Below are 25,316 nucleotides of genomic sequence, written 5' to 3'. Positions count from 1 at the left end.
GCTGCGAGCCGGATCCCGGCGCGGGCCGCGCTTCCGCCCGGCGCCGGGGGGAGGGGCCGCTGTTCCGAGCTGCCCCGCGCCCGGCCCGCCGGCCTCGGCCGCCCTGCCCGCAGCACGGTAAGCGCCGCTTCGCGGTACCGGGAACGCGGGGAGGGCGCCCTGCTGCAAGTTACCTGCGGCTCCCGCGCCGGGTATCTCTCTTCCCCATCGGTCCCGCCGAGGGCATCGTTCTCCACTCAGGGCGTCCCTCTCTCCCCCCACGCTCCCTGCCTTCCAGGGCATCCCTGCTTCACCCCTCCTCCGTCCAGCACATCCCTCTCTTCCCCCCTCCCCCCTCTCCCCTCCCAGAGCATCCCTCTCTCTCCCCACCTCCCCTCCCAGGGCATCCCTCTCTCTTCATCCCCCTCCTCTAAGGGCACCCCTCTTCTCATCTCTCCTTCCAGGGCATCCCTCTCTCCCCCCAGTCCTAGGGCATCCCCTCCCTCTCTCCCCCCAGTCCTAGGGCATCCCCTCCCTCCCTCCCCCCAGTCCTAGGGCATCCCCTCCCTCCCTCCCCCCAGTCCTAGGGCATCCCCTCCCTCCCTCCCCCCAGTCCTAGGGCATCCCCTCCCTCCCTCTCCCCAATCCTAGGGCATCCCCTCCCTCCCTCCCCCCAATCCTAGGGCATCCCCTCCCTCCCTCCCCCCAGTCCTAGGGCATCCCCTCCCTCTCTCCCCCCAGTCCTAGGGCATCCCCTCTCTCTCTCCCCCCAGTCCTAGGGCATCCCCTCCCTCTCTCCCCCCAGTCCTAGGGCATCCCCTCCCTCTCTCCCCCCCAAGTCCTAGGGCATCACTCCCCTCCTCCCCCCGGGCATCCCTCTCCCTGCGGGTCCCCTGGGCTCCTCCAGCCCCGGTGTTCTCCGCCAGCTGCCGGCTCAGCGCTCCTGCCCCTGTCGGCGATGGAGGAGAAGTGAGTGGTACTGAACTAATGCAATGCGAGTGGCTGGTATTTAGTGTCATTTGGTAAAGCTTCGCACAATTAATTCTTCCACAAGGCACATCATCAAGAGATCATAGAATCACCAGGTTGGAAAAGACCCACCGGATCATCGAGTCCAACCATTCGTAATAAATACTAAACCGTGCCCCTCAGCACCTCGTCCACCCGTCATGGTGTGTGGTGTTCAGAAAGGAGGTGTTTGACCATCACAAAACATCATGTGCAGCCTGCATAAACTGGCAAAAGAGGTCTTTACGAATGTGTATTTATTGAATATGTAGGAAAATGTACTTAATTGCTTTTTTCTCCCTCTTCTTACAGATTATAACTTGTGACATGGAGTAGGACCACCAGAATTTTCAAGAGTTCCATCCTACATAGGGCTGCGTCTCTGAATCCCTGCAGATTTATGGGACGTTCTTCCAAAGCCTGCTCAAATCAGAACCTGTAAACTTTACAAAGGCTTCATAATGGAGTTCTTCCTATCCAAAGGAGATTATACTAGATATTCCAAAAGGTCTTTATTGCTAGTTTTAGTATGTCTCATTGATATTGTGTGCACTGATCAGGATTACTATAGTTTACTTGGAGTATCCAAAGAAGCAAGTAGTAGAGAGATTCGACAAGCATTCAAAAAACTGGCATTAAAGTTACACCCTGATAAAAATCAGGTAAGTTATATTATTTACAGGTCCGAGTTGATGAGTTTAACGGATATTAGTGCTTACACAGAAAGTGTTTTCTTCAGTTTATCTAAAATGATTCTCCATTCTTGTGAAGTAGTAAAGCCACCTGATAAGATGCTTCAGCTCAGATTTTCTGTGGAGGAAATCTACAGAAGGGATAGACTGGTCATACAGGGTTGTGTTGAATTTGGGGCTTGTTAAATTCCTGTAGTCACAGTAAAGATCATTTGATTCTCAGTTATCTTTTTGTAAATAGAGGAAAGCTTACCTCTGTACCATATTATTTTGTTGGTAAACTGATGGAATTTGTCTCTTTCCATTTAGTTTGGGGGAATTTACTGTTTTGCTGACAGAAAGTCTCAACAAAACAGTAGACACCAGCCTGTACTGAGACATCAGTCTCCAAGCATTGAATAGGACAAAGCAGCAAGTCTGGGACTACCAGGGCATAATGACAGAGGGTAGTAAGGACCTCCAGAATAACTAGAGAGAGAAGACTGGGAAAGGCTTGGTCTGTGCTACCGTATTTTCCAAAGTACAAATAAATCACTTTTAGATTTATATGTCATCAGTTTTTCTTCAAGATTTCATAGAATCATAGAATAACCAGGTTGGAAAAGACCCACTGGATCATCGAGTCCAACCATTCCTATCAAACACTAAACCATGCCCCTTAGCACCTCGTCCACCCGTGCCTTAAACACCTCCAGGGAAGGTGAATCAACCACCTCCCTGGGCAGCCTCTGCCAGTGCCCAATGACCCTTTCTGTGAAGAATTTTTTCCTGATGTCCAGTCTAAGTCGCCCCTGGCGGAGCTTGAGGCCATTCCCTCTTGTCCTGTCCCCTGTCACTTGGGAGAAGAGGCCAGCACCCTCCTCTCTACAACCTCCTTTCAGGTAGTTATAGAGAGCAATGAGGTCTCCCCTCAGCCTCCTCTTCTCCAGGCTAAACAACCCCAGCTCTCTCAGCTGCTCCTGAAATAATTTTTTATTTCCTTAAATAATCAGAAATTCACAGGAAATACGAGGGTTTGGATCTTTATGTGCAACTGCACCTGCACAGCGCACCAGAAGACAGTGATGTTCCATATGAGCTCAGGGTGCACCTGCACAGAGTGCGCTGAAGCTTCTGAGGCACTTGTGTTTTACAAAGAGAAAGCCAATTCTCCACAAAGTTAAGAATGCCACCTTGAAGCTATTAACTGAGAACTTTGTTTTCCCTGTGTTGATACATTCAGAATAATAACATTTTGGGTCAGATTCTGTATTTTCCATGTATGCAAATACAACCAAAACACTGCTAGAGATTTTTAAATAGGTTATTTTCAACATTACAGATGATATTTAAAAGATGAAGGCCATTACACAAATTCCACAATGGTAATTCATTTCATGTATATCTAGGTAAATAAGTCAAGAATCTTTGAGAAGTTTCTGTTGAATGAAACAAAACAGAAGTCAGAGGGGTGGGATTTGCTCAGTACCGTTGTACTGCAGCAGCCCAAACTGTAGTTCAAAATACATCTGCAGATTTTTCACCATTCTAATTCTGAGGCTATCTAGAACCAGAGTGCTATTTGAGTTAAAAAGTGGGTATCCATTTACACTGTAAGATCAGAAGAGATAATTCTGTCTTTATAGCAGAGATTTTCACACTGGATGAGTGGAGGTTTTGGAGTCGTAGAAAAGATTATAGAGGAGATGGTAAGTCTTTATTCTTAGGGGTTTTTTTTCTTCCATTGAAGAAAGAGTTGAAAGAAGAGGAACCACTGTAGAATATTACAGCCTCCTACCAGTTTGCTTTGTATTTTGTTGTACTTATTGAGGATGAAGAAATGAGCAGAAGGTGCATCTGGCTTCAGGAAAGGAAAGCTTTACTGTAATGTGTTTGGAGATCACTATGTAATGTCTGCTTCTGTCACAACTGACAACTTTAGTAGAGATATAAAAAATATTTCCAAAATTTATTTTGTCAGTATTACATGTACAGTATAGTTTATTAATTACTTACTAATAATAGTTTTCCTTGAATAGAATGATCCAAATGCACACGAAAATTTCTTGAAAATAAATAGAGCCTATGAAGTGCTTAAAGATGAAGATCTACGGAAGAAGTATGATAAATATGGAGAAAAAGGTCTTGAAGATCAGCAGCAAGGAGGTCGTTACGAAAGCTGGCACTATTATCGCTATGATTTTGGTAAGTTTTGATGATCTTTGTAGTTTGCTTAAAACAGTCACAAGGAAATGCAATATTTAGCTCTATATCAGATCTTTTAATCCATTTCTGATGTATCCTCTTCAGATTTGTCTGCTCTGTTGTTCTACTGTAGCTGTCATTTTCTCTCTGTTGACCCAGTCTTTTATTTACCGTATTAACTGCCTAATAAAAGATAATTTAAAAAATGTGATTATCTGTTTACCTAGTCTTTTGGCCCGGCTGCTTATCTTTTTATTAGTCAGTTAACTTTTTTTTTAAAGTGCAAAGCTTCTCTGATTTTCACTTATATTCCAGTGTTAATATTTCATCAATATTCTTTTAAACAGATGGCAGTTCATTTCTTCATTTAAAGATGGTAAAATAAAAAACTTTTTTTTTAATAGGTATTTATGATGACGATCCTGAAATTATAACATTGGATAGAGGGGAATTTGGTAAGTTTTAAATAAATAGCTATCTTTTTGACAACATGGCAATGCAAAGTAACAATTTTTATATTCTGAGCTGTATAACTATAGACTTCTGTTAGAAATCTAGATAAAACTGTCAGAAAATCATCTTCATATAAGAAAAACAAATAAAACCACACCCTTGACACTTCCTGGGAAATGCTAGTTAGCAAACAGAGCAATATCAGTAAAGAGTTTACATGAAGTTTGAAAGATGTTTTGCGAGAACTGTAAGAGGAAATTATTTTATTTAAAAATTTTGCTTCTTCTAATTTATCAGCACTATTTTTTTGGTCTCTTGTCTAAAAATGCACTTCATTGAACTTCTCGATTATATTTCTGGAGGTTTTTTTTCTGTGAAATCCAGTAAATTGTGCCTTGCACAAGAGGTTCAAGACCAGAAGGTGATAGCAGATACTAAAAAAACAGCTAAGTAAAACGTGGTCTGGAAAGAATGCTTTCAGTGGGGTTCTAATCCATTTTTTTCTTTTAGTCATTTACATCTTACTTATAATTTTAAAAGGGACTAGAGGGGGAAAAAAAGTTAGATTTTCTGTCATTTTTTTACCTACATTTTGTTTACAGTATCCTTTATAAAGGGAACTACATGGTGAACCAGTTCTGTAAAATGTTCCGATACCAGAACCTCATGATGCTCTCTATGAGAAGCTGGTCTTGCTTGGGTTATTTGATTTGCAGAATCTACATATTCCTTAGTTGGCTCATTTGTGAGGATATTTTAATTTAGACAAATATAACTTAAAAAATTAACTATAAAAGTTATGTCCAAAAATGGAGAGACTGAACGCCGTGTAAGTCAAGGTGATAACCACTGTGTGGGTATATTTTATTGCTGATGTTTCTTTTATAAGCAAGGGTATTTAATTATATTTCTCTCGTTGTTTCTAGTAATTATATTAACTCAGATTTAAATTGCATTTTCCCCTGTTAGGCAGGGATTCTACATAAAAAGGTTGTCTGGTGGAACCTCAGAAATGCATAAAGTGATATAAGGGAAAGGAAAGCTGTAATGGGTAAAAATCTTTTAGGAGTTGTATTTTGTTTTTAAAGTAATCAGGCTCACACTGTCACGTGTTTCACCTATGTTAATCTGTAGAGAGTAAATTTATTATAACTAATAGAATAGATGTTGAAAATCAGGGTGCTGATATCCTCTGAAATACAATTTTTGAACACTCGCTTACAACAGCAAGTATGTGCAAGTGGGGTGCAGTCTTTCTCCTGTCTGCGATAGCGTTACTATCTGTGACATACAAGTATGCGATTCACCTTGGGGGGAAAAATATAGTAAAAATGTACCTTCTAGATATAATTGCATTGTAGATGTCCATTACTTAGGTTTTTTCCCTCTTCATCTAGATGCTGCTGTTAACTCTGGAGAACTGTGGTTTGTGAATTTTTATTCTCCTCGATGCTCCCACTGCCATGATTTAGCACCAACGGTATGTATAACAAGCAAATGAACTCCAAAAATGCATTGGTTTTAAACAGCTTAAAAATTAATGAAGTGGGTTTTTAAACTGAAGCTGCAACCAAAGACAAAAATTCCTGATGCCTGGAATAAAACGTGCTGATTTTTGCATAGTATCTTCATAGGAAAATCTTTTTTACTCTTCCTTTTTTCTTCTAGTGGAGGGAGTTTGCGAAGGAGATGGATGGAGTAATACGCATTGGAGCTGTCAACTGTGGAGATAATAGAATGCTTTGCCGAATTAAAGGAATAAACAGTTATCCCAGTCTGTACATTTTCAAAACTGGAATGGTGAGTGGTAAAAGTTCAAGCATTTTTAGGTAGACTGAAATCTGGAAGAGTATTTCTTTAACACTTGTTCGATCATAGATCTTCAGAGCAAGATCTTCCTTTTTAATATATTACTTATTTTAAAAAATTACTTTTTTCTTCCTTCACCTTGGTTAAGTTAATTTAGAAAGTTTTAAGTTTAAAATAGATCTGTGGTTTATACAGTGCTTTTTTTGATCATTTCACTATGCAACATACTGTGTCTGATTTGGGAAGACGCTGTTGGCAGTGGTGTTGTGGCAAAGTAACAAGTCTCCTTGAATGGTTTCTCTTATGCTGTTGTAATGGGCTTTTCAAACACAAAGAATAGTCTGTCGTTTTAAGTCTAAAGAGTGTGACCATGTACCTAAAGAACCTTGGAAATTCTTTCCACAAGATTTCCTCCATGCTAACTGCATTGTGTATGTCACGATTTATAACTGTGTTAAGTGGTGGTGCTAGGGCTGGTGTACAAATTGCACTTGAACAGCTGGGTATATTTTGACAGTGATAAGATTTGAGAGGTTGAATGCAGAGATAATGCCTACACTAAGTGGACTGGTGCAAGCAATTTTTATATAAATAGGAATATAGTCTTGTGGAGTTGGTGTTTCTAAGACTAAACTATTCTTGTGTTGCTGTACTTTGAAATCCTATTGCAAAAACTTAAATAAAAGTCAAATTCTAAACATTACAATATGGGAGGGAGAGAACAGCTAAAGCTAAGGCTTAGGGCAAGGGTAGTCTCCACAGGTGCATAAGTATTGTTATAAAATACGGTAGGCTTGTGGGGCTTTTTTCTTTTTTTAACTTTATAAATTTTTATCTTTGTCTTCTGCAGCAACCAGTGAAGTATTATGGAGACAGGTCAAAAGAGAGCTTAAAGAACTTTGCCATGCAGTATGTTACAAGCACAGTCACTGAGTTATGGGCAGGTAATGTTCACTTGTTTTGCTTGGGGTGTTTTTCTTGAAATTTCTTTTACAATATAAGATACAGCAGAAATTATGTGTACAACTGAAAATAACAGTATTGCTAAGTAGTATTTTTGAGATTTAAAATAGCTTACTGTAATTTGCTAATATTAATACAAAACCTTGTTTCATAGTCACATTTAGCTAGTCACAAAGTAATGCAAATTGTTTCCCTCTTAGGAAACTTTGTTAATGCCATTGAAACTTCATTTGCTTCTGGCGTTGGTTGGCTGATCACCTTCTGTGCTGAGCGTGGGGGTAGGTGTGTTAAATACTTTTTAAATAAGGCAAACAGAAAAAGTACTTTTGTTGATAGTGACATAATCCGTTTTGCTTCTAATAAAAAGTTGTAAACCATCTTAGATAATCACAGTATTTGGACTGTGGGTCATTAAAGCTCTGTTTTAGAGGCAGTCTGACAAAAGGGACATTAATAAAAAGATTATGCTGTTGTGCATCTGTAATGACATGTGTGTAATTAAAGCAGCACTCAAGTATAACCGCTCAGGAAGGGGACTAGAAGAAAAGGCCTCTGACTTCAGTTTCCAGCTCAAGCTCAAATGACATCTATGGCATAGGTGCATGCCAGCTTGCCATGATAGCCAACAGAAGAAAGTATGTATCTCCCCTCTAAGTTACCAATACTCTAAAATTGGCTGAATATTTTCTCTTAAGTTAGGTTTGGACAGAGTAATTGGCTGTTACCATTGGTGTCATGACGGTTTAGATTTGCATTATTTTTTGTAGTTGTTTGTCACTGACGTTCTTGGGATCGGTATTGGATATGGTATATGAGAAAGTTGCCTTGGTTAGTTGGTCAGGCTAAGTAAATGCTCTACACCTTTGGCAAATAAAGATTTCTCAGGCTTATGAAGAGACCTTGGCTCTGTGAATGAAATAACCAGAGCTATGGGATTTACATTTGTATATAGCTTGGTTTCAAATTGCAGTCCTTTTTTTATTAAGTTTCCAACTTTGGTCCAGTTAAAGTGAGGTTGATGCATCTGTTTATTTCTGAAAAAAAGTCTGCATCAGAAGGTAACCATTCAAACCTGGGTGGGTAATTGGAGTGTATGGTGTATTTATTATAGTGAGTTATTACTTGAATCACAGAAAATTGATATTTCAATTGAAATCTCATTGCAAGACAGTATGTAGATACCTCTTAGTGTCTTTTAAACATTTATTGAAAAGGAATTTTGAAGGTACCTCAGATAAAATATTAAAATTTTTAAAACGACAGTTCTGTGTTGATAAAGGGAGAGAATGTTATTCATGTTATTTTTGACCTAAAGCAGACAACCTTCAAGTGCTAGTTAGTAGATGTTACAACTTCAAGTCACTGAGATGCAGAATGAATAGCCAGGAAGCATGGCTTTTGAAATGGTTACCTTTGTAGGGAGGAAAGGGGCAATTCTAAACAAGAGGAGGTTTAGTACATTAAGAATTTGAAGCTTTGTTTGTAAATAAACTACTTTTGTTTTGCAGATTGCTTGGGTTACCAAACGCGCCTTAAGCTAGCTGGCATGCTGGTAAGCAGTGTTTCGTTTTTGAAAGCATTAACTGTTATATTTAAAACAAAATAACAGAAGTGAAAGCACCAACCTGTAGTCAAAAGTCTCGCTGAGTTTAGTGAAACCAAGATTTCATCCACTAACATTCAGAAGAGTGAAATATTTTGAATTAGTAGCCATTGGAATAACGTTACACTTTTAAAGAAATACGAATTAATATTAGCTAATGAATTAGTGCTTTCCTTCCATTTTTTAAGTGTGGTATTTAATTACTTGCATTGGTGTTTTCTGAACCTGAAATTAAAAAATACTTTTCTTTGGGTTTGTGTTTTGTTGGTTTTTTTTTTTCTTTTTATTACAGGAAGGTCTTGTTAATGTAGGCTGGATGGACTGTGGGACCCAGGGTGAGCTTTGTGATAATTTAGATATCTCCTCTAGTACTACAGCATACTTTCCACCTGGAGCCACCATAAATAACAAAGAGAAAGGAGGTGTTTTGGTACGAGTTATTTTTCAACTGGTTTGTATTTAGATAAAATAAGGTGATGATGATGACAAAGGAACGTATAAATAATTTCCATGTTGTTTATGTAAAACTGAAAAGATGTTCTTTTTCTCTCTTCTTCTAATCTTGTATGCCCTCTTAGGAGTTTACATCCCTCTTGGCTTCTAAGGCCCTGGAGGTGTTGCCTAGTTTGCTGATGTGCTGGGGGAGTGAACGGAGCACGCTGCAGTAGCAGCAGCCTCTAGCTCTGCCTCCCCATGAGCCTTCCAAGCAGCACTGGGAATCCAGGGGTGGAACATGCTCTGTGACAGGCTCAAGCTAGTTCTGAAGCTGCTAAGCAGCTGTGCTGAGCAAGCTTGAGGGATTTGCCATGTGCCCCGAGTTTTTATTCCAGGAGGATTACGTCCCAGCTATCACGTTTGAGAAATGCTGCTCTGAATGTTTTACTGACTTCTGTGATAAAAGTGCTTCTATGTTGTCTGTTGGTACAGATTATGCTGTTCAACTGTGTTCTGATATTGTAAGCTCCTCCTACATTTGTAAAGCAGTTTTAACTTCCTTAACTGGTGGGAGACATTTCTCAGTTTGAAGCACAGTTTGTTTCTTTATTGTCATTATCGTTATCTGTATCTTTAAAAGGAGGAAATTAAATTTGTAGCCTACCTACTTTAAGCCTTGTTACTTACCAACTCTAAGTTACTGATTCATATTACTTCGTAAATCTAAAGAAAATACTGAAACTTAAATATCTGTGCCGTGCAGTTAAGGAAGGCTGGAAAACTAGACTGGAAATCTTGTAAATTTGATTGGAAAATTTGGTTTGAAATTCAAATTTGAGACTTAGAGCACCTGTTTTGACAAAAAAAAAAAAATCTTGAGTTTAAAACCGTGACAAAGCAAGCTAAAATGCAGAGGTCTGAATCTGATATTTGTGAAGCTATATATGAAAAATGTTGATCAAATAACATCATCAACTGTACTCTTCGGTTAATAGAAAGGAACAAATAGGAATGATTTTCCTGACACTTTGAGTATTAATCTTCAATAATGAAGTCTTTGTTTGTAATTCCTCACAATAAGTACAGTAAACTTTCCTTTCTAGTTTCTGAGCTCCTTGGATGCCAGAGAAATATATCAGGAAGTAATGCAGCACCTGCCAGACTTTGAAATTATCTCTGCAGCATCATTAGAGGTAAATTTTAAAAAATATTTTCATATTCCTTTAGATAATTTATTTTTATGTATTTTATCATTAGTTTTCTCATTTTTTTGAATCCTGTTGTTGTATCAACCTAATAATTATTTAGCTGAGAATTGCATTTTTTTCCCCTCTGTAGATAAAATTAAGTGCTGTTTTTCTTTTATTGTTTAGCAATAGAGCAAAAGTAAGGGGTAGAATATATTTAATAGGAAAAAAAGAAAACCACAGATATTGCCATTGTAAGTCACTCTGCAATCATAACTTTATAGTTATAGCTAAATGGTAGATAATTTTATTTTAAATGTATTTTATCAGTTATGTAAGAAAGAAAAAATATTTGTTAATCCATGATAAATTATGTGAACTGAGAAGACACAAAAGTTACTCATGTCTTGGAGGAGAAAAAAAAAGATTAAATCTCTTTTCACACTTAAGAGTAGCAGATAGCAGCTTGATCTATGATGGGAAACACATGTGGAAACAAAAAGTATAGGGGGTAGCATGTAGCCAGCTTGTTTTCAGACTTATTCCTCTTTCCCACTAAGATGCAATAAAATGAAGTTTAGTGGAAGGACTATATGAAAAAATGTGAGTGGAGGAGGTCACTCAGATCAGATGAGTAATTGGGCGTTTGCCTTTATAGAACATAAAAGGAATTTACAAGTCGGTAAAAGTTGGGAATGATATTGTTTGTGTTGGTTTCCTCCCCCTCTTCATTTAAAGGACCATCTGGCTCACCACCGATGGCTGATTTTCTTCCAGTTTGGCGAGAAAGATAAATCAAACATACAGGAATTTAAGAAACTTAAATTTTTACTTAAAGGTGAACATATTCAGGTAAGACTGCTCACTCATCCGATGTTAAATGCCATTTATATTCAGAGAGCAAGTCAGTATGTTTTTCATTATTATTAACTGTTAACTACTACCAGCCGCGTCTGGTACTGGAGGAAATCCACTATCATATGGTAGATCTGTAGTAAAATTTAAAGCAAGCAATGAAGTTTCGCATATACTTTACATAATTAAAAAGTTGTTAGGGAAGATTGTCTTCTAAATCTGCTCTCTCATGCAAAATGTTGCTGCAGATTGCATTCAGTTCACAATTAAAAGTTAACACATCATCAAATTGATGTATGTGAAATTGTATTTTAATTACTGGAAAACCCTAGAATTATCTCAAATTTTCTTAATAAAAAGAAAAAAAATTCAAACTTTGTACTAGAGACGTTTGGGTTGCCATATTCTAAAAGGTATGTATTTAAAAATACTGTCTGTTCAATAGGTTGGCAAGTTTGACTGTCTTTCCTCACCAACTGTCTGCAACAAACTATATGTCTACCAGCCTTCTTTAGCAGTCTTCAAAGGAAGAGGAACTGGAGATTATGAAATTCATCATGGTAAGGGAAACACTGGCAATTTTGTATCGTTACATAATCACTTTGAGATTTCTCTGGTTTTGGCAAACTGCATTGAATCTGTAGTTCTAATATTTGCTTTTTCCTCTGACCTTACTGTAGCCTTGCACAAGTTACAATTACCTTTGGGTTTTTCTTCCCCTCCCCCCCAGGGAAGCCGTCATCAGATTCCAAGAGATGTGTTTGTCTTTACTATTCTTTCTATTTGAACGTCATTTACATTTACATAGTTACATACAAATGAAATCTCTGAAGCTGATCAGGACAGCTTCTGCTTCCAAAGAATGCTGTAAGGCACACCCTTCACAGAGGGCTAACATGCTAGTTACACAGTGCTGACAACTTGATAAACTTGGATTTGATTTCATGTGTCACTGCTCTAAAATAAATTCCATGTTTTGTTGACTTCATCCAAGAAAATCTATATTGAAGCTTTTACCACTTTCATTCCTGAAGTAATAGTTTCCTTCCAGGAAATTTGGTACAGTGTCACTGCATACCACTGAAAGAACTCAAAAGCCTTGACTGAAGAACAGAGCCTGAAGCAAAACTGTAGCTTGGAGCAATAGGTGTGGCTTCATCTAGAATGTGGCACAAGACAATTAGGCAGGATGAGATTCTCTTTTCAGCCTCTGAAATATTAGAAAGAAATTGCTAGAATTAACTCAGAACCTCAGTACTGTAAGGAGCACCTCAGTACTGAAAGGAGAAAAGTTTTTATGACTTGGAAAAGATTAGCCATATCTAAGGAGAAAGATGATCCTGTACACCTAATGTTTGCTGCCGGGAAAAGCCTTATCTACTCTCTGTAATTTCCACTGCTGCAGAGAAGCCAAGAAAGGGTCTTGTACATACAGCACTCCTGGATCTTTTTTTATAATGGCATAGCTTGCAAATAGTGTAAGAGAAATACACTGGACTACAGTGCATACATGCTTTCTTTTCTGAATGGTTTAGTTTACTATAATAGTCACAAAATAAATGTCATCTAGAATGTTTGCCAATTGTGATCTCACCCCAGTATTTATAACAATATAATACTTGAATGAATCAGGCTTTTTTATTGAAAAGCTTCAACGGTTTAAAATCTAAGAGCAATAATAAATATTAATAAGTCATTGTGCTATGACTTGAGATTTAATTACCCTGAAATTCTTATTTTCAGTTCATTTCAAGACACAAACTCTCATTTCTGCTGACAATTATCTACATGAAGAGTATGAAGAGACTTGATCCTTATTCCCTAAAGCTGTGTCAGCAGGAGCTTCAACTGTGTCTGAAAAGCTGTGATTTATTAATATAATTTATTTTGCTTGTAGTCTGTATTGTATCCATACCTTTGCAAGGCGAGTGTCTCTAGAATAGTGACTTTTTTATTCCAACAAATACTAGTAAGATGCTGAAACAGCCAGTAGTCCAGTCACAAAACTCCATTCATTTTGTTTGTAAAAAGCATGTTTTGTCTTTTATTTATTTTGCTAATATTAGGTAAATATCCGGATTAATATTTAGCCAAATATCCACTATGCCCTAGAGTATGTCTGAACTGTGTAGGTTTGGACAGTTTAACTTTTCTCAGGAAGACAATTACTGTTCAATTTATTTAAGCAGGCCATGTTTAAAAGTCAGTCAAGGGAACTAGAGAAATCCTGTTGCTGTTACTGAGTTTGATCTTTTTTTTTTAATGAGATCTATCAGAGGGAAAAATAATTCCTTTCTACATTGTACTTTGAAGGAAAGAAGATCTTATATGACATTGTTGCATTTGCCAAAGAAAGTGTCAACTCGCATGTTATGACACTGGGACCCCAGAATTTTCCTGACAAAGAAAAGGAACCATGGCTTGTGGATTTCTTTGCACCGGTAAATATCTGGTATCTATATCTCCCCTATTCTGAAATCTGTTATGTGACAAAAGACTAGCAGTATCCTGAAAGTGTCCTTCAGCCTCACGAGAAGGTATTGCAGTTCCTCATTCCTTGGTGGCACTTGTTCCTAGAATGTGTGGGGTTTGCATTCAGTGGAGTCTGTTGTCAAAGTCGCATATTATTCATCTCACACAACAAACGTTCTCCTGAGAGCCAACTGCACTTACTTGCATTTTGTTTTCCAGTGGTGTCCTCCTTGTCGAGCTTTGTTACCAGAGTTGAGAAAAGCATCAAAACATCTTTATGGTCAGCTTAAATTTGGAACACTAGACTGTACTGTCCACGAAGGGCTTTGCAACATGGTAAGCTGCAGGAGCTACTAACAATCAAATCTAGAAAATAAAAAAAAAATACAACATTTTCAAATAATATTATTTTCTTCAAGCTGGGGGCACGGGGGCTGACAATGCTTGTTCTTTAAAATTACTTTCTTAAAGGGTAGTAAACCAAACAGGACACTTGTATTATAACTTTTTTTCCAAGGAGTGCTTTTCCTGAATCCCAGAAAAAAATGCATTTTTGACAACTCTCCTGCAACTGCATATTTTATTGTTCATAATAGCTTTTTATGTTAGAATGTTTGTGTTTATCTTTAAAACGTGAATGTCTTAAACACATGAAAAATAAGCAAAAGAGAACAAACTTTATTTAAAGTTTTATTTAGATACATTTACACACTGAAGAATCGTGGAAGCATCTGTGTTCAGTAGTAAACAATACAGTTGTTTATATGCAGTATGAGCACTTCCATCTGAAGGCTGTGCATAGCTTTAAAGTTAAGGCTCGGAAGGCTCATGGATTAATTCCTGTATTTGTGGAGCATGGCAAAAGAACTTCTGGCTGGTTTTTAAATTCAGAACAAACTCTGCCATCTCTGAATACAATTGGCACCTTTTCTGCACTGATTTGTAATGGTTTCAAACTCCCATCTGCATGTAAGTCTGTGCAGTTGCACTGTACAAACGGGATAGATTAGCAGCTGTGAGACACTAATGCTGATGGCAGTTAAACAAACCTAATAATGCCTTGCAACTTCTTATTGTCTGTTTCGTTAGCATAACATTCGAGCTTATCCAACAACAGTTGTGTTCAATCAGTCCGATGTTCATGAATATGAAGGACATCACTCTGCTGAGCAGATCTTGGAGTTTATAGAGGTATGTAAATTATAATCCGTGTTGCAGGCGTGCTGTGTATGCAGCTCATCCACAAACATGTTTTTTAGTTTGAGGTTTCTAAGATTATTTTTTTTAATTAATTAGACTAGTAAGATAAAGAGTGAAAAAAAAATAGGGCAAGAAAAGTGATCCAGCAGCTGCTAGTCTGGGGCTTGACACCTAATGCATTAATTTCCTTACTCTGTCAAGTAATTTCTTTTGAGATCATTCGCAAGTAACTAAAGGTCCCTTCCAGTCTGCAAAGTAATGTAATGATTTCTATCTTATACAGGGGATAAAATTATTAAAAGTATGAAGTGCTGTAATATTAAGGTGAAAATGCCTCACGTACACACCTTAACATAGGAGGAGGTTCAGATTTTTGTCAGTTAACTTGCTGCCCTCTAAGCTTCTCAGCTGTTTCTTGAGCTTTCTTAATGCACAGAACTGCAAATCACTGGTATTCATTGTTCCTGTCAGAGTTCTGGCACCTGTCTTCCCTCTAGCGTTCAGGTTCCCTCCCTGCTAGATCCACAGGCTATTTTACATTCTTTGATTCTCTAGAGAGAATGAACGGAAAAGGTGAGTTTAAGAGCACACACGTAGGAGCAGGTGGAGATCAGTCTTTTTCAGTTGATATTCAGAGGCCTCTAGAGCAGCATATGCATTCTTCTCCATGCAAGCCTAAATAGCAGGGCTGAGTCTCATGCCTGTTCTTGCTGGGTAAAGCTGAATTTCTTGGCTTTTGCCCCACTGTATGGAGAAGAGGCAGAAAACGTTTCTGTCATTGATAACTGTATGCCTGATTTGCTGAGAAGGGCTGTTAGGTTGAAGGGGTGGCTTCTGATGCTTCTATACCTTTCAGTGGTGTGGAGTCTTCCCTACCACAGCAAGCAAATTTCACTAAAAAAGGGACTTTCTCAGAATTTTGATACAGTCTGTTTGGATGTGATGGCACTAGATATGGGATGACATTATTGTAAAGTGAATGTCTATAAACTGTCTTAACTTTAGGATCTTAGGAACCCATCAGTGGTCTCCCTAACACCAGAGACATTTGTTGAATTAGTTCAGAGAAGAAAACGAGAGGAGACCTGGATGGTTGACTTCTATGCTCCATGGTGCGGACCTTGTCAGGCTTTAATGCCAGAATGGAAAAAAATGGCCAGGGTAAGTGACATTCAAACATTTTTTTCTGCTTTTGTGTCCTGCTCCATGGAATTATTGAGAAGGTACATCTGCTGTCACAGAGATTTGTCAACTGAGAAAATCTAGAGATTAATATTGTGGGCAAAGCGAGGAATACCTGATAGTTCTATATTGTTTCAAACACAAAGTTTTTCTTTTTTTTGTTTTTCTTTTTTTTTTCTTTGAAGGTTCAGGACATTGATACTGTAATGCAGTTGTTCCTGTTGATATAAGTGTGTTTTCCAAGATCTAAGAACTATCAGAGTAACTAACTTTCCTTGAGCTTAGTGCTCTATATAGACAACAGCTCTGCATTTGTTAAAATAAATCCATAAATGAGAATCATAGAATAACCAGGTTGGAAGAGACCCACCGGATCATCGAGTCCAACCATTCCTATCAAACACTAAACCATGCCCCTTAGCACCTCGTCCACCCGTGCCTTAAACACCTCCAGGGAAGGTGAATCAACCACCTCCCTGGGCAGCCTGTTCCCCTGCCCAATGACCCTTCCTGTGAAAATTTTTTTTAATGTCCAGCCTAAATCTCCCCTGGCGGAGCTTGAGGCCATTCCCTCTCGTCCTGTCTCCTGTCACTTGAAATAATTGGCCACTTTATTTTCAGTATCCTTTATGATCATTAGTTGTCTTTAGGATAGTGCTTGGATCTTAGTGAAATTTTTGACTGGAAAAGAATTCAGTCTTATCCATCTTAACTATTTGCTGTATTAGGAAGATTTTTTTTTTGCGATCTCTTTTCTTCAGTGAAAGTGGATAAATGTTAAATACCGTACACTGTAAAGCTGCTTGCCAGTTAGCTGAATTACACATACTGCAGTATGGAATTGCTGGGATTGGAGAAGGCATTTTCATTTTACCAAGGTTGTTAAAGTCATCTCTCATTTGCAAAGGCTTTGAAAACAGGCCCATGACATTTAGAACTTGCCTAAACTTGGAGTTTAGCCCAGATTCTATTTTCTGCTCAAAAGTCTGTGAAGTATGGTTAGCTCTATAGTATGTGTTCAGTAATCCTCAACTTCCCTGCTCATGCCAAGTGGTCTGGGCCTTTAAAACAAAAAGAACATGCTTGAAGTACAGACCAACTGTGCAAGTGATAGCACATCTGCACTGTGCTAGGATCTGTCATAATTACTAAGGCAACAGTCTGAAAGGTGGTAATATGGTAGCCCTTGTACTAAATAACCAGTCATATGTACCTTTGAGTCAAGGGAGGTCTCTCGTGAGCCCTGTCCTTGCAGCTTATGCCAACACATGTGCATGATGAGAACGTACCAGGGCTAGATACCAGTGACCATTTACAGGAAAGAAGAAAGCCTTGTGATAGCATTGGTTTGTTTTGTTGGGTTTCCCCCCCCTAACTGAGTAAGACTTAAATTCTGAAGTGATACTAAAATTGTATTATTGTTGATTAGCATATTTGATTGTAGATTTTCTTCTTTTTTCAGATGTTAAATGGATTAATCAGTGTAGGCAGCGTGGATTGTCAAAAATATTATTCTTTCTGCCACCAAGAAAATGTTCGGGGATATCCTGAAATAAGACTCTTTCCTCAAAAATCAAACACAGCTCATCAATATTAGTAAGTAGTTTACTTCAATTTGGGAAATGCTGGATGATGTGGAAGAAGATGAATATACATCTTCTCTTGTGCAGGGAAGTTTCATCACAGCTGTTAAAATTGGCTGTTACTGTACAACTTGACGTAGACGTTATTGACCTTGCTATTTCAAACCAGTGCCTTTTTATTTTGCCATTTCATTTCAGTAATTCCTGACACTGCCTCGGGAAACTTAGTTTTACTTCTTATTCTTTATCAATTGCTAGTTTTCTAATTTTAGTCACCTATTAAAGTAGATTATTTAAGTCACATATGCCTAGCAGTATTTTTGTCTTAATTGATTGGATCTTCAGAGAACAGAGCGATGTAGCCATCTGATCATCCTCCCTGCCAGCAGTCTGTTAGCACCATTGCAAAAGCTTTCTGTTTTCATCCATTCATTGTATCATTAGCGTGAAAACATTAATCATAAAACAATTTAAAATCTATGGCAAGTGGAATCTGGCCAAAACCAGACAGCCTGCCCCCTCCATTTCACAGCACTGTTTGAAGATCCAGGGATTTCAGGAAGCACATGCTTATTTTAAGATAGGCAACTGTCTGAAATAGCAGATGTGTTGCTTCATTAGTTTACAAATTGGAAAGTTCTCTTAAATGCTGGTAGATAAATGCCTCTTCATCATAGTGTGTAATAGAGTTCAGTAGCTTTCATCATTGGACTGCTTGCTTCTATTCAGTTCTATGTCAAATTTCTTTTAAAAGGAGACAATTTTTCTAGTTGTTTTCAACAAGAAAGTTGATGAAGGTGACTGTAAAGTGCCAAATTCCTCATCATGAGTCAGTTATTTACTGCAAAAATATGGAAATTTGTCTTTTAAAACAAATATCACCAAAAGCTATCAAGTCAGATTTTGACCAGGTAACTCTCTTTAAAAATAGTGTGTTATAAAATTGTCAGTTAGTGGGTATGAATCCTGAATATAATCTCTTTTTCTAACCTGTCACTGGAATTTCAAAACTAAGCAATGTCTCGAAAGTCCAAATAATAAATCCTTGTAACCAGTTTACCTGGCTTTTCTACTGTGAAATTGAGAGAAATTTTTAATTGTTTTATTGCAATGAATGAACAACAGTTAGAAAATATATGAAGATATTTCAATTTAAATCTTAAGTTTCTTAGAACCTGCAATTTTATCTGGAGTTGTTACCAAAGATTCTTCCTTCAAAATAGCTCTAGCTATGGAAGCTTATGTGCTACAATGTTTCTTACTCTCTTGACATAGAATTTTCTTTCTTCGTCTTCTAGTTCTTAGTTCTGTATCTTTGAATTGCGTTAACAAGACTTATTTGTTCAGATTTGAAAGCAAGGTAGAAATATATCTTAAAATGCACACATTATTTCATAATCTCCATCCTACAGAGTGGGTTGTTTTTCAAATGTAATAAACTACTGTGTAACTGAATTTTTGTTTTCTTTTTAATCTTTTTAAAGTAGCTACAATGGATGGCACAGAGATTCGTATTCACTGAGGGGCTGGGCATTGGGGTAAGTTACTGCATTAAACTCTGTTTGCAAGCCACTTACATAGTTTACTCACTAAGAGAAATGGATATTTAAATGCCGATTGAGAATTAGAAACAGGTCTATGTATTGCTTAAGGATGTTAAAGTTTCCACATCTTTTAACTCAAGTTTTTAAGATGTGCAGAAATAGCATGCTTCTTACTGTCCACTTGTTTTCTGAAAACCTTGTTGTCTACCATTTTTAAAAAGTGATTCTCTGCTAGTAAAAATTTGAAGTAGAGATTTCCAAACTACTAAACTCTTAATTTCAGAAGTTTTTCTCATGCTTAAATGGAATTTGGGAATGCTTAAAGTTTCAAATGGATTATGACTGTTCTTCCTTTCCACAGATATTTACCACAAGTTTCGGTAGACCTGACTCCTCAGAGTTTCACAGAAAAAGTTCTGAATGGGAAAGATCACTGGGTCATTGATTTTTATGCTCCTTGGTGTGGACCTTGCCAGAGTTTTGCTCCTGAATTTGAGATTCTTGCAAGGGTAAGTTTCTAACTGTATTAGTGGGTTTTTATACTTGGAACTGTTAAAATACGATCAGTATTTTTATTTCTCAGCAGTCATCCAAAAATCGCATATCCCCAGTGATCCTCCTTCTCATTTACAGTCTGCACTGTTGGGTGCCACTTGCCCGTGGGCCTTGTCTCTTGCACAGAGGCAAATAGACCTTTTGAGGCAGGTTTCAGCTTATGATGGGGTGAGCTTTGCAACTGTGATGCACTTTGCCCTGAAGTCAATTAGAAGTGTTCTGCTGAACATGTAGTGACCTCTGATGGTAGGTTACTGCTCTGAGAAGCAAGCAACCGCTCTGAGGTATTTAAAAGACAGAGCAACATTTTCAGTTACTTTTGGCTGCACTATTGGCTTATGTAAGATATTTGCTTACAGTCACCCATGGAAACTTGAAGTTTGTTTCTAATAAACATTTCTTTTTAGACTGTTAAAGGAAAAGTAAAAGCTGGAAAAGTAGACTGTCAGGCGTATGCTCAGACCTGTCAAACTGCTGATATCCGAGCCTACCCTACTGTTAAGTTTTACCCCTACCAAGGAACAAAGGTAAAGTGTCGCCTTTGTGTTACTCTTACTAGATGTACTTCATTCCACATTAAGACTTAAGAGGGATTAAAGAGCATTATTTAGATATTCAGGAGATACAGAAATAATCAATTTCAGTAATATTTAAAATAGTAGGACAGTGATACAGTAACAATGTGTTATTGCAAAATAAGAAATGGTACAATAATGGAACAGTCACTGAAATGTGGGCATGACCAGGGTTTCATTTTGCAGGGGTCTCGTGACAAAATGTTTTTAAACCTTTACCTGTTCCACCACCACCTATCAAAATCCAGCATCTCTCTCTAAATGAAATGTAGACAACATCATTTTGGCTAAGGAGAGATGTTCTTTCAGTGTACTCATAGCACTTCATTATGGTTTTTAAGTCAAAATTATATTTTAAATGTATTTAGTTGTGTTCTGTCTCAAACCTTATCAAACCATTTCAATTATCAGTGTAACTCTAAGATCAGTATTTCCTACTAACACAATAGTAGTGATAAACTGAAAAATTGATAAGTATCGAGAGAGTTCTAGGAAATTGCCTTTATTTTTGCAAACCACTGAATTTCAAGAATATTATAGTCATCTTTTTAAATGTATTAATGCTGCAGAGAAAGTATTCGATGCATTCTGATAGTTAAGTCAATTCTTTTAATTGTGCTTTCCTTTTTTTTAACTGAGTGTCTGTGGGAAGTTCTAGAAATCCTTGCTCACACAATCCCATCAAATGCAATAAGACACTTCAGTGGGTAAGAGTAAGGGCTTTTCACGTTTCAGAAGTAGGGACCCACACTGACAGGTTTCATGAACCTACATTATAAAGTAGCAGACTGCACTGGCTGTCCCTGTGAAGTACTTAGCTGAATAAATGTGAGGAAAATTATAACTATTTCAGGTTTCTTTAAGGAGCAAGACAAAACTTGTGTAGTTCAAAATTTCTGTAGATTTGAAAACTAGCTCCTGAGTGTGATTCTTACTATAAAGACAATTAGCGTTGTTTTAATGGAGACAAATATATTTATGAATGATTAATCAATGTACCACAGCCATTGGCTTCCTCCCTCATTTCCCTTGAATTTTACCTAAAAGTAAGCAGATTTTTCAGCGTAGAGCATGGGTAACATGTTACAAATTTATTTTTTTTTAAGAAAAATGTTCTTGGTGAATATATAGACAACAGAGACGCAAAAGGTATTGCTGACATTTTGAATGAAAAATTAGAAGCAATTCAAAATAAAGGAAAAAGAAAAAAATCTAGAAATAAGGTAAGAATTTACTTACTGTGGGGCCATTTCAAAAAGACTTGTACTATTGTAAAGAACAGCCCTTTAAAAGAACATTAGTATCTGTACTTTAAGTGATATATTTATCTTCAAATGGAACAAGGTACATTTTAATTCCAGTCTTGTTTTGGTTACTATTACTTATTCAAACTCAGTTCTCCATGTCCACAGACGTGGCAAAGAATACTGCAGTTGCAACCTCAGTTATGGCAAGACTTGGCAGAATTTACATATATATGTATACATCTTTCTATAGGACAGCTGTGTTGAAGATGGATGGTTGAGATGCGTGTGTGTCCTTAAGTGTAATCCTTGGACTAGATTTAGCAAGCAAGCACCAAATTACAGAGGCTAATTTGTGTAAGATTGAGATTGACATTTTAACTCTGAAGGAGGGTATTAACACACAGCTGTTAAGAACCCTGAATTCTATTTAAGAAACACTTGTCCAGTTGAAAAATGAGCACCACAGAGAAATATAAAATTGCAGAAAAAGCCCTATAACGTTAATTTTTATTTGTATATTGAGAACAACTTAATTGTTTATTTTCTTGTCTCTAGGATGAACTCTAAGTGGTACTGGAGGTAGATATGATTCAAAATATTCTGAAGCTGTGAATATAGAAGACACCATGAGGAAAATATAAGGCTGAGTACATTTATGACAAGACAAAAGAGATGAAAACTAGTTTGCGTTCACAGGCATATTTGACTGGTTTAAACTGTAGGGAGATGAAAACATTTTGGTTTCAGTGGAGGCATTCAAGGTTTCTGAAAATGAATTCTGCATGTCCCTCTTCTGATAGACCAACTACTTTCTTCTTAGTTAAACAGGGGAGTTGACCAGAAATGCGGACTGTATCACTTTTGCCTACCCATTTACTAGTTCCTTATATTTTTCTGTCTCTTTTCAAATGCTTTTTGAATGTGGCACTCAGCCTGTGGCTGAATATGCACTCAAACCACTCTGCAATGCAGAAACACAATGAGGGATTGTCTATTTGAAAGACAAACAGTTTTACCTGATTATTCTGCTTTGGGGTTACATTATTGGCTAACTGCTAGGAAATAAAATTAAGAAGTGGTAGCAGGATGGGTTTATTGAATTACTCCTGTCCTTGCTTGGATTACTGTATTGTGGCACTGGTGGTGGTGCCTGTATGAACAAAACTTTGAAGAGTTTTGTTGTTTGGTTTCGGTTTTTAATTTTCTTTTTAAATAATCAAAAGAAAAAAATCTAGAACTTCAAACTCAATGTTTCATTGACTTTCAAAATTTAAGTTATACCATAGAAGCATCTCCTTAAGTTATTAGGTCACAACTTTATTGTTGTCTTTTTAAATATGAATGTATTCTGTGGGCATATTTAACCTCTTTTGGTATTACCACTTTTCCTTTCTCTGGAGACATGGTTTGGGTGTTTTGTTTGTTTATATATAAACTTTAGGCAAGCAGGATAGGAAGTGCCTTTTTTAATTTAATAGTGAACACTGTACATTGTTGCAAGGTCTCCTTATACATCTTAATGGAATTCCCACTCTTTAGAGTAATATTTTTCATAGCTTCTCAATAGACAAGAAAAATTACAGAAGACAAGACAACACTGTCTGCATTTAGGAGTTCAACATCAAAATGTTTCATGTTTTCAATAAAATGCTGCTGAGAACATGTCAGACGGACCTTCCTGCCTGCTCTTCATGAACTTAATTTGTGTTGACTCATCACTGTAGTGCGAATACTACAAGCTTGTAAATATGTTATCTACAAGTAATTTATTTTATGAAGAAGGCAGCAAGAAACAGAAGGAAGAGATTCTGTTAACTTGGAGACACACTCAGAAATTCTACGTTCAGGGCTGCCTCTCACTCTGTGGTTTTGCAGTGTATTAATCAGAGGAAGAAGAGAATGTAGCACATCCATTTTTTAAAAAAATATGACCTTCCCACCTACAAATCAAACTTCAAACTCAGTCACAGCTAAAAATAAAATTTTGGTATTTTGAGACTTCCATACATAAGGTCAACTGTAGCTTCCATTCCCACCTACAGCCACATGTAGTTCAAAACAAATACTTAAATACTTCCTTTCATATTTTAAAAGAAAAACCTTCAAATTCACATATCTAAGCAATAAACCACATGGAAGACTAATCCAAAACACTACATGAACAAATAGTCCAGTTTGTTCCACTATTCCTTAATCCCTGCCTCCCAAGAGTAAATCAGTTTCATGACCAAGATTGTTCTGTTTATCCCCGTAGCTACCTGCAGACAGTGTTTATTATGCCTTATTCCTCACTCCTTTCCTAGCACCACTCTCTAGTCTCTAGTGTGACTGTTCACCAAGGTGGACAAGTTTGATGACCTGGGGTTTTGACTGAATGCCACAACATCTCAACTCAAAGCAGGGCACAAGCACTCCCCAGGGTAAACAGCTAGAAGTAAATCGTCAACGTGATACTAAGTACTTACTCTAAACATTAAACAGACTCCTCCGTTTGCTGCTAATTTTCTACGCTCTGACAGACTTCGCTATCTGTTACCAGCTGCCAACGGAAATTAGTTATAGTTAGTTGGGCATAAAAAGTGTTTCCTGAATGAACATATATGTTCAGTGTGTTTCCTGACTAATAGCACTTGAGCTCTCTCTGTTAGCATTTAGCATATATCCCTCACAAGCCAACACATCTTGTGTACCTTAATTAAGTATCAGTGTTCAGGAGCTGAATTAAATAAGGGTTGGGGTTTTTTCAGAATATGGATACAAGGTATAAACAAGTTAGTTCTGATGAATTCTCATTATGCAACTGAGCTGGAATGGGAAATACTGTCTTAAAGATGTTCTCCGCTTTCTAGGATTTAAGGGACAGAAAGCAGAATACTGTTTTTCCAGAAGGCAGCTCAAGCTTACATGAAGTGGTTGATATAATCCCTGCATATTACACACAATTGTGGAGCCACAAAGAATGAATTTATTATTTTCTTTTCCATCCTTGTCACTTACCAGACACAGTAACAAGAACACACTTAAACCAAAATTGATTCCAGATCCTTTCAACCATTAGCAATTCATAGGGCTGACCGAGAGTTTCCAGCAAATTATTTTCTCCCTATAGTGTGTTTCACCTAGTCTTTATAATCCTGGTAGAAGAAGAAAACATTTTCCTCTTCCTATGCACATATGTGTACATTAAGCAATTGCACATGTGCCATCCTAGATATGCGACTTTTTCATTAGGCATCCAGTTTACTTTAGTTATGTCAGAAGATCTCAGCTAGTTCTGTAGCAGAAGCCCACACCCAGGACACCATGTGTTTAATTTTTGCTAAGACTGTATTAGAAAAATATCCTGTGTAAACAATAGAGAAGAGTCACATTCTCATCCTGTCTCTGCAACTGCAGTTCGGTGCTCTCTTCAGTAATTTTGTTCACTTACTTAACGATCCTGCCTTTGAACACTGGGTCGTTATCTCTTGACTGACTTCATTATTCCAATTACACACTACAGTGAGTAAACTGTGCTTATAGTGTACGTATTTTGTTTTTAGGCTTGAAGCTGGAACATGGAATCAAAAATTTGTTTTCACTGTACAAGACAAAAAAAAAAGAAAAAGAGAACTGTGGTTACATCACAAAAGACTGTAAATTGTGTTTGTGCAGATACTGAGATCACAACTCTGGTTTTGGTGTTTTGGATGGAAACTAGGAAGCCAATTCCACAGGCCCAGGGTCCTTGTTACAAACATCGTTTCCTCAATGTGGGGCAGGATACAACCTGGTTTTACGGATGTGTATA

The 25,316-nt window shown here is 37.6% G+C and overlaps 1 protein-coding gene across 1 annotated transcript; it reads left to right on the top strand.

Moving 5' to 3' along the window:
* Positions 1-1,327: 1,327 nt before the first annotated feature.
* On the top strand, positions 1,328-23,498 carry DNAJC10 (DnaJ heat shock protein family (Hsp40) member C10). The gene is made up of 22 exons (XM_069860985.1): positions 1,328-1,649; positions 3,698-3,863; positions 4,268-4,318; positions 5,714-5,796; positions 5,985-6,116; positions 6,976-7,069; positions 7,289-7,366; positions 8,597-8,640; positions 8,984-9,121; positions 10,230-10,319; positions 11,052-11,165; positions 11,614-11,728; positions 13,482-13,609; positions 13,860-13,976; positions 14,730-14,831; positions 15,846-16,001; positions 17,485-17,618; positions 19,090-19,143; positions 19,511-19,658; positions 20,112-20,231; positions 21,386-21,502; positions 22,082-23,498. The coding sequence occupies exons 1-22, from the start codon at positions 1,449-1,451 to the stop codon at positions 22,091-22,093; spliced, it is 2,394 nt and encodes a 797-aa protein (XP_069717086.1). The 5' UTR covers positions 1,328-1,448; the 3' UTR covers positions 22,094-23,498.
* Positions 23,499-25,316: the final 1,818 nt, after the last annotated feature.

This window comes from Phaenicophaeus curvirostris, chromosome 7 (genome assembly GCF_032191515.1).
Source record: "Phaenicophaeus curvirostris isolate KB17595 chromosome 7, BPBGC_Pcur_1.0, whole genome shotgun sequence".
Classification (NCBI taxonomy): Eukaryota; Metazoa; Chordata; class Aves; order Cuculiformes; family Cuculidae; genus Phaenicophaeus; species Phaenicophaeus curvirostris.
The sequence above is the reverse complement of the archived record's forward strand: the minus strand, read 5'-3'. Positions and strand labels throughout refer to the sequence as shown.